General features: G+C 41.2%; 2 protein-coding genes across 2 annotated transcripts in view; both read left to right on the top strand.

Annotated features, from left to right (window-relative positions):
- The window catches only part of vps53 (VPS53 subunit of GARP complex), a 28,133-nt gene extending 22,933 nt beyond the window's left edge, over positions 1-5,200 (top strand). Inside the window, exons 21-22 of the mRNA XM_005720765.1 lie at positions 4,354-4,458; positions 4,630-5,200. Coding sequence (XP_005720822.1) covers positions 4,354-4,458; positions 4,630-4,800 — 276 coding nt within the window. The 3' untranslated portion in view covers positions 4,801-5,200. The remainder of the gene's footprint in view (positions 1-4,353; positions 4,459-4,629) is intronic.
- Positions 5,201-6,201: 1,001 nt separating this feature from the next.
- On the top strand, positions 6,202-9,005 carry rflnb (refilin B). The gene is made up of 3 exons (XM_005720767.2): positions 6,202-6,972; positions 7,337-7,431; positions 7,556-9,005. The coding sequence occupies exons 1-3, from the start codon at positions 6,775-6,777 to the stop codon at positions 7,872-7,874; spliced, it is 612 nt and encodes a 203-aa protein (XP_005720824.1). The 5' UTR covers positions 6,202-6,774; the 3' UTR covers positions 7,875-9,005.
- The last annotated feature ends 816 nt before the right edge of the window (positions 9,006-9,821 follow it).

Consider the following 9,821-nt stretch of genomic DNA (forward strand, 5'->3'; position numbering starts at 1 on the left):
TGAAGCTCCTTTTTCTGACCTTTAAAGGCTTCGCCTGTAAGATAGAGCCTTTTACGTAGGTGCAGTGTAAAGGGTTTTTGGGGTTTTCCTTTATCCTTTATTTGCCGTTTTACAGATTTGATGTCGAAACTTGACAGATCCAGTTAAACACGAGCTTTTGTGCTGACACTAACATTTAACCAAGAACAATCTGGCACGACCTACAGCTAACTGCTTTTCCACCGATCTCAACAATAGACTGAACAAACATTTCTCCTGCGAGTGTTTGTGGTTGGATGGGCGAGCCAGCTTTTAAATGTTTGTCTTGAGTCACTTGAGCAGATTATCTACTTGGAGTTTATTTTGGGCAGAACAGTCCTTTAATTGTGTCCTTAACCCCACTTACACTAACACTTTATAAGCATGTTTCCACAAAATAAAGCGTCTCACAGGAGGTAATGAAAGAATAGGAACAAATCTAATGCACTGCTGTTTTAATGAATGCTAAACAGGCCAACGTAATACTCACGCTCATACTCTTAACTCAGTATGTGGTTGACTTTGAGCCAGTGGAAAGGTATGAGTGAGTAAATAAATAAATGCTTATAACCTTGTGTCTACTCGCGGAAAAATACACAGCCACACGTGCAGAATGGCATGCTGTATGCAGGACGTTGTTTTCAGCTGTGGAGTGCAGTCACTGGGATCAGCCCTTATGAGGCTCCTGAGGACACTGGTATGCGGATGCCATAGATTAATCTCGCCCTAATTAACTGTCCCACGAGGGTAGAAAACACCCGCCTGTCCCTGATTTTCCTCTTGGGCTCCCAGGAGGCCGTGTTTCCTCTAAAAGATGGACAGTCTTGATGTGTGATTAAGTGTGACCTGCTCTGATCATGCTATGTTGGCCAAGCTTTCCCAGTAAGGGAGTGGATTTCTGTGAGACTGTATAAGAAATAGTTTCGATTGATGGCGCTTTTACACCCTAGCTTAGATTCTGGCCCTCGGGCGCACTAACATTGTTTTGTCTTAGACATTTGCTGTCTTTGCAAACCCTCCTAACCATTTCATATTCGATCGTCTGTTCAGCCCATTGTCTGCAGGGATACGCTCTGTTCCACAGGGCCTCTGTAGAACCTGTCTTTGTCTGCCTGATAAATGCCCTGAATGTGCGTACGTACATTTCCACTCATCTGCCACACATTAAGACGGCTTTCACATTATAGAATTATGTTAATTCATTCACATCAACCCACAACTGTCTGCTTCTTTTTATTTTTTTTTTCCTGAATTCGACTGCCAGTGGGCCCCTTTAGCTGGAATGTGATCTGCATGGCTTGTGGAAAGCTCTCACAGACATAGCTGCTAACTTTGATTGATTTATATGCATTACTGTGACAACTGGAGACAGAATCATCATTCCGAAGGCTAGAAATCTGATACAGCAGACATGTCAAAAAACCAAAAACTTGATACCAAACAAACTGCTGAGGAAAATTCACTGTAAATTGTAAATACATTAACAGGGAGTATTTCTAATGATATGATAGACTGAATGATAATATAGACTATATGTAAAGAAGATATATTACTGTAACTATTTGTAGACGGTAAAGAGAAGCTTTTTGTACTATCCAACATTTTACGCATTGACTTTGTGTAACATCAAGGTTCCTTGTAGGTAATTGCTTCCACCTTGAGCTTAGAGTGAAGCCTCTGAAAGACAATCCCAATGAAAGGAGGTCAATACGAGAATTCCTCTGCCTAACCTCAACGATAGTTTTAAATTACACTCTGTGATGCTGTGGCTTGAAATTAAAATCCGTCTTCCTGAGAAACTGCAATTCAGTGGGAGCGTTAAAGGAGCAATTTTAAGTATTTAAAGCTCTGAGATTAAAGCAGATTCCTTGTACGTGTCAATTAATTAAGTGCAGTCTAAGTTCTTTGAACGGAAACAGCTTTGTTTTGCAAGTTTTCATTTATACCCTGGAGAACTTGAAGTCCATGGGGGTAAATTAGAGTTTAAAATAGTTAGTATTTAAATCAGCTGATCTTAGAATTATAAGAATAACAGCATTTGTGAACCAAATGAAGATCAAAACCATGGTGTTTTGTTGCAAGTAGATGTTACTATGACTTAAAGCAGCAGACGTTGATTATGCTTGCTTCCCGAGTAGCATAACAAGCTGCGTGTGTGAGGTAGAGTTATGGTTAATAGATTATCAAACACTTCACTGACAGCACAAGTGGAACAACATAATGATTTATTGGAGTTGTTTTTCTGACACGGTGATGTGATTCATACACATCCAGCACTCGCTCTGCTTTTTTGCTCAGTTTTATCTCAGACTCTGCCTCTTTAGCCTATAAAGGTAGGTAGTCCACATTGAGTGTGCCACCACCAAAATATTAAGTTTTGTGTCATGAAGCAAAACAATCACCTGAAAACTGCTAGAATGCTCCATAAAACAGAGGATAACTGCAGTCTTTCATGTTTTTGTGTTTAACCTTTTAAAATTACCAAAATTTCAGTTGGAACTCTAATCGAATTTTAGATAAAACTGATAACACACAGGCATGTTTTTTTTAGTTTACCTCTTTATTGTCACTGCACACTCATAATTTGTACAATAGTACAACAAAATTGCGGTACTGTTGCACATTGGCGCTAAAAGAAGGCCAAGAAGTGATCACAATAAATAAATAACATCTATACAAAATAAAATATATACATAATGTGCCAAAAATAAATGAAACCTACTGAGAAATCACTCCATCTGCTCCCTGGTATACTTGAATTTGGTAACCTAGGGAACCTCAGTTATCAAGTGCAACCTCCATGAGATGTTTATTGTAGCAGCTTTTTAGGTCACCAGCCTGCCTAGCTCAGAATATTAATTTGTTTTTAACAGTTCCAAAACACAAAACAGTTCTAAACAACAATGATCCCTCCACCATGCTTTATAGATAGGACAATTTTCTGTGTGTGTTATTATTTAGTGCCTTTTGTGATCACATTTGCGACCTGTTGACGACAAAGTCATAGCATGTGTTATTTTCTTACTCGTCAACCCATTTTGTGATTCCCTGTGTGTGGATGGGAGTATTGTCATCCTGGAAAAGATGAAATGGGTGTGTTTCGTTTTTCCTTATGGTTTTTTCCTTTAATTTGTCACCTGTCTTTATTTGGGCTGTCTGTTTTGCGAGCCAGTACTTAGTTATGTTCAAAGTGCATAGGAATTTTTTGGTCCGTCTGAGACGGCCTCTCCTGGCCGGTACAAAGCCTCTGAGACGTGGCTGTTTTCCACACCCAGCCCAGCCTGCCATGGCTCCGTCTCTCTTTCCCACTTTTGAAGTTCTCTTCTCTTTTAGAGAGTATTTTAAAGGTAGCTCTCATCCCTACCCTTCTCACTGTGCTAAATCTCCCCACCCCACTTACTCGGTTTCTCTCTCCCTTTTAATGCCCATTTTACTTCTAAACTGCATCTCCATCTTTCTTTGTTTCTTTTTTCTTTTCTTTTCTTTTCTTTTTTTTTTTACAAGGGTCCCTACAGGCCTTGCTCTTGGCCTGGCTCCAGGACAGTTGCTTAGTAAATCACTCAGTCAGCAGAGCTTGTAAGAAAGCAGAGAATTCCACACGATCCTGAGCCTTTGATGCTTGCTCTTCACTCGCTCCGTCTTTTGCTTCTGATTCCTCCATTCGCTCACTCCCTCCGCAGCTCGTCTTCTCATTTATTTTACCTCGAGTGAAGATGGAACCAAAGCTTGAAAGACTTTAGACTCTGTTAAGTGACGGATAGGAGAAACATTTTGTGAGCTGGTCCCTTCTGTGGACGCGTATGCATGAGATGGGAATAGGGGTGGTCTGTCAGCCATGTGTTGGTCTTCCTTCTTTGTAGCGGCTTCAAGAAATGCTAACTGATCTGCGTTTTCCACCCAGTCTCTGTTGTAGGGAAAAAACAAAAAACAACAACAAAAAAAACAACCAAGAGGATTAAATCCAGAAAAGTTGCGCCCCATTAAACTTTTTTTTTTTTTTGCCTGCTCTTCCGTAAAGCTGATTTTCACCCAGACTCATTATACCTCCAAAATAATTATGGGTGATCCACTGGTGCTTGAGGTAATTGGTGTGTAAAAGGAGAAGTGCCTAAATATAGAAGTATAATCTAAACTTTGTTTGCAGCTAGAACTGCATGGCTCCATCAGCTGGAGCCCCTCCTTTTCCTCCCATTTGGCCCATAGCTGCCCCCATATGGGATCACTTAAAGATATCTCGGGTCATCGTGTGATGGCTCACAGGAAGGTGGTTGGTGCTGGTGGTTGTGGTGGGAGGGTAAGGCGACATCAACAATCCTAAACTCTACTTTTCTGCAGGTGGTGATGGCCCCACATGAACCTCCGGTGGTGTTTGTTGATAACTACATCAAGCTCCTGGCTGATGGCAATCCCGAGACCTTCCAGAAGATTCTGGATATGAAGGTCAGTTAGCTTGTCTCTGCCAGTGTGGATTTTCTCATCTAGCTTTCAACGATATCTCCCATAAGGCTGTGCTGCATAGGTTCATTTACCTGTCGTTGTTATCCTGCGTCCTTTATTTATTTTTTTTAAATATATATTTGTGTGTGCTTTATTTTTATTTTGTGTGCGTAGGGCCTGAAGCGCAGCGAGCAGAGCAGCATGCTGGAGCTCTTCAGGCAAAGGCTACCCACTCCGCCCTCGGGGGCAGACGGTGGGCCCTCTCTGTCCTTCAGTACCCCCACCCCTGAGCAGGAATCCTCACGTATCCGCAAACTAGAGAAGCTCATTAAGAAGAGGCTGTGAAATCGCATCTTGAAAAGCGTAGGCTGGCATGGCCTTCAACTTTGTTGCGGTTATTCATCGCAAAGACTCCATCATTGTGCTGCGTTCTGTATTCGTGGAGGAGGAGGAAGAAGTTGACTGAGTTTTCTGACTGATGCCTACCCAAGCTGAGGGTGGATTATGAGGAAACTTCCTTAACTGTTTGATGTTGTTACACATGTCATGTACCTCTGTGGTTTTATTACACTAAAGCCCGAGTTTTGTAACATTACTTAATTGTTGCACAGTTTTTTGTTGTTTTGCAGAATGTGGAGTTGTTGACTAAACTCTAATCAGAGAGCTTCTGGCTGCTTCTCTCGACATATCTATTCCAGGAGGCCTGATCTTAATTAAAGCTGAAAATACTATACTTCAAGGATAACCGTGGGTTTTCTTTTTTTGCTCATCTGTTTTAATTCAGTGTGGGGCTGGAATCTGTGTGCCATTCATTAAAAGGGGGCGTGATCATAGGTGTTCTGATTGTTTTTGCTGTGTTTGTCCCGTGACCCAAACTGAACTCGTAGCTTCTTTAAGCAAACGGGATCTTTGGATTCCCTTCGGTTTTTAACACTTAGGCTGTCTTTGACCTTAATCGCACAAGTGTGCAGTCATATTCTGTAAAGGTTAATCCTCTGTTAAAAATCATCTTTAGTGATAGAAGGTAAAGGTTTTCTTTTAGTGAATGTGTGTCCATAAAAGTGCACAAATAGGTTTGTTTTTTGATCTCAAGGTCAAATATATTCCAAATTTGGCTTGCAGACACCAAAACCTTATCCGATGCCTTTTCCCTGGCTGTGTTTATGCATTTTGACATCGGTGTCTCCCAACTCCATAAGTCCTCATTGGCAAACTAGATGGCTGCATTTAGTGTGCACATTATTTTACATCTTGGGCCACATGCAGCCCTCTGTTATGCTACATTGGCCAGAGCAGTAAAACAACATAAACGTGTAAAACTGGAGAAAAGGTTTTTTTAAAATGTGGACTTAATTTAAAAAAGAAAAAAAAAACATTTTCTGTAAGTTAACTGATTTTTTTTTTTTTTTTGTATCCATTACTTTTATTACTTTGGTGTAGTATGAATGCCAGTGGGGCGGTGGTCTTTATCAATAGGAAACGCTAGTCCTATGAAAATACAGTTAAAAAAATCTAAATTTATATGCACTCCTTCACATTTTGGAAAATTGTGTTAGGAAAAAATCTTTGCCATTCCTGTGCCCACGCCTTATGTTTGATACTCCTGCATTAGTTCCTTCAGGTGCAAAATGCCACTGCTTTGAATTGCCTGTATTCCACGGGCCACAGTGCAAAGCATAAAGTTTTTCCTTATGCTTCATAACATGGGCGTACACTACTTCTTTTCTCACTTGCGCGTTTCGAACAATACCAGGAAAACGCATCAACCTGATTTCGCCAGGTTGCAAGTGAATGAGGATCTGGAAAAGTTCCCATGCCTGACCCGGTCTCTTGTTGCTAATTATCTTCTGACCAATCAGCAGCCACTCAAGTGATTCGAAAGGCGTTTCCTTTCCTGTGTTCGTGGATCTGAAAGCCCCCTTTGAAGGGGGAAGAAGTTTGAAGAGGACCCGCGGGCAGCAGGACAAGCTCAGTGTTTCTCAGAGACAAACCTGCTCAAGTCTCTCTGAATGTCTTCACCGTGGAGGTGGCACAAAGTGCTCGGCGTTTTTGAGATGTTAAGATAGAGAAGTTCGAAAGCTCGAGTTTCTGGCTTTGGAGTTGTGGAGGGAAGGAAACTGATTTACCGCCTGGTTGATGACTTTTCCAGCGTGCAGCCGTGAATGCTGTCCGGGAAGAGGTTAGCAGCTACACCGCGGGACTCTGTGACGGAATAATTAAGAAGAAGAAGAAGAAGAATACGGCAGACTGCACGCTGGAAGGAATCCTCTTTCGTAACCTGCCTCTTACTCGCTGGGATTTTGCAACTTTTACCTAGAAATGGTTGGCAGTTTGAACTTGCCAAATTTATGTGAAGGAGATCCTCTGGATATGAGTTGCAGGGCTGAGAGAGGACTTGATAGCCCGGACTCTGGCTTACCCCCTAGTCCGAGCCCCAGTGCCTGGCTGCTGCCTGTGTCCGCAGATAAAGCCGGTGGAGTGAGCTCTGTGTCCGAAGACGAAGGAAGGGGTTCCCTGGTACGTACCACCAGTGTGTCTCACTACATCCTGTGATCTAACCCATCAGTTTCCTGTCGGAGCAAAACAAATGGTCGTGAACTGCACCTGAAATCTGACTTCTTGCTCTTAAAAATGACTGTTTTACTTTTGAATGCATGTTGCTATTGATTTGAGACATAAAGTAGAGGTTATTGAAGTTACTAGGCAACAGCCCTCTTTTAAGTAAAGAAGTAGGGCACTTCAGCACTGAACATACTTTTTTTTTTGTAAGTTATTTGTTTATATGCGTAAAAAACCAAAACGTCTTGTTTAAAGCGCCTGTGGCTCTGAACTGGGCCAAAGGTCCCATGTATCCACTGAGGGTCTGTTTCATGTTTTGCAGGTTCCAGCTTTACCTGCTGGATCTTTCCCACAGCTACACCCGCTGTCCTTCGGGGAAGGCATAGCACTTGATCCATTACCACCAAAGGAAATGAGGTGTGTTGTCTTTGATGTGACAGCCCAAAAAGCATGTACAAGAGAAAAGTGGCACTGTTGGCTCACGAGTTAGCTTTACTGTATTTTGTTTGACTAAAATCGCTGCATTCTCTCTTATCCATAGATACACCTCCTCAGTGCACTATGACTCAGACCGCCACTTCATCCAGAATGTCAGCCTGGAGCCGTGGGGCCAAAGCCTCGAACACTGCAGGCAGACCATTATGGCTGTGTCCAACAGCACCTGGCGCCACTACGTGACACAGCTAGAGTTCCAGCCTCGCCATCGTCCCAAGCAGTTCAAGAGCACCACCATCATCTACCCCAAGAAAGCCAGCACCATCTATACCACAGAGCTGAGCTACAACTGTCACCGGCTGTCCAGGCGTTTCCTCTCCAGCGTAGAGCTGGATGCTGTGGCCAACAGAAAGTTACCTCAGTGAGAGTGGACTCACGGGGGGAGATGGCCGGGGACATGCTGTCATTCCCTCGGCCCCTAAATTGGTGCTCCCTTAAGGCTAGTTGCCACTGACCTGCTGTCTTGTCTTTTTTTTTTTTCTTTTTTTTTAACACTTGTGTAGCCTGCTATCATTTTATGAAGTGTGTTTATATAACATGTTACAGAGAACAAAGGAGGTAAGACATGGTTTGAGTAGATTAAATATTCAGACCATGTCAGAACATGTTTATATCCCTGCCAATGAATGAAGCTCTCCACTAGCATGGGTGTTACTTTTGAATGCTTCAGGTTGTAATTGGTTGAAAGGTTTCCAGAGGTGTAATGATGTGTTGTTTTTATTAGCTGTAGAAACAATATGGACCAAAATGAGGACAATGCATATTTGCTCTCAGCGAATTGTGTTGCATTAAGCTGGTCAAGCGTGTGAGTGGCTTCTTTAAAATTATCTTTAAAGCGATGAGGCTGTAGCTAAAGAGAGGAGCACCTTTTAACACTGCTGAGGATGTTCAAGGAGCAGAAGAGCAGTAAACACTTTTTTTTTTTTTAAATATATATGCTAAAAAAATATATCACTAACTTATCCACACTGTACAAAACGTCTGGTTTTGTTTTTTTTTTGTTTTTTTTGTGCACAGCCAACAACTTAAGCTCTTTGCAAGCCTTGCCTCTAGCTACTGTTAAAGGCCGCACTTAATATTGTATGATGTAAATATTGATGGATTAAGGAAACTTCTCTATTCATAATCGTGTGTAAGCTTAAACTGAACAAGCAGGTAGTTTAGATGAATCACGAGTGTGGAGTTTACTGAAGTGGATACTATGTTGGTATACTTTACTAGCTTACTAGTCAAAGTAACAAGCTGCATTCCCCTGCTACAACTTTCCCTGTGACCTGTTTGGAGTTAGTATTTATCTTGTTGATATTTTAGATCTGACTTTTTTTTTTATTATCAGATGGTTAAATGAGTCTCTACACAAGTGTGGTGTGCTGAGGAGTATTTTTGTAATTTCTTTTTAAAATCTTAATTGGTGTATTGGTTGACTCTTCTTCTTTTCCCCCCACATCAGTCACATATTCAGTGCCAGTTTAAAATAAAGAGATTTGTTAAAAGAACAAGATGTATGTTTTATATGGAGTGAGAAAAAGGGAATGACTGACCTCTAATTTACATTTGTAAACTGTTTTGAACTATTTCATGGTTACAGATCAAATGCTAGTTAGTGTCTAACCTATTGTCCAGACAATGCCTTGTTAAATCTGAAGATCTAACTAAAGTCATCAGGATTTTTTTGTTTTTGTTTTTTTTAAGTCGGCAGCATTAAAATAAATTTTGATGTGGGGTGAATTGACCCTTTTAAGTCAGACTTTTTTTGGGTTTTTTTTTTTTTGTAGAATTGTGTTACTGTGATGCCCTCTTGTGGCCACAGAGGCAAAGTGCAGTAATTTGGCTTTCATCAAAATTCTTCATGTTTAAAGTTTGTGCTCTGTTTATTAGCATTGTGAGCATTAGTTCAATATGTCTAAAGCATTGCTGCCCAAGGTGAGTTTCTTCAGAAAGTACTTTCACCTTTGGCAAGTCTGCCCTGATTAGAGGAGAATATGAATGTTGCAGAAGCCTCCTGCACCATAATTTCACTTTTCATTATTCATAAACCATGTGACCCAGAGACAGACTGGCGACCAGTACAGCCTCTCGCCCTTTGTTAGACGGGATTTACGACCCTGATGAGGATAAATGGAAGAGAATGGATCTGACTTAATCAGAAAAGGAACCATGAACTCCTGCTTAGAACTTCTTCCATATATTTTGCATGTAAGGAACCAGACTGTTGTATTTTTTTATTATTATTATTCTTGAGAATTAGTTCTTCGGGCAGTCCTAAAACACAAACAAACTAGCAGATGAAAATAATGTTCTTAGGAAAAAAA

Source organism: Pundamilia nyererei, unplaced genomic scaffold, assembly GCF_000239375.1.
Source record: "Pundamilia nyererei isolate P.nyererei 1_Seehausen unplaced genomic scaffold, PunNye1.0 scaffold00003, whole genome shotgun sequence".
NCBI lineage: Eukaryota > Metazoa > Chordata > Actinopteri > Cichliformes > Cichlidae > Pundamilia > Pundamilia nyererei.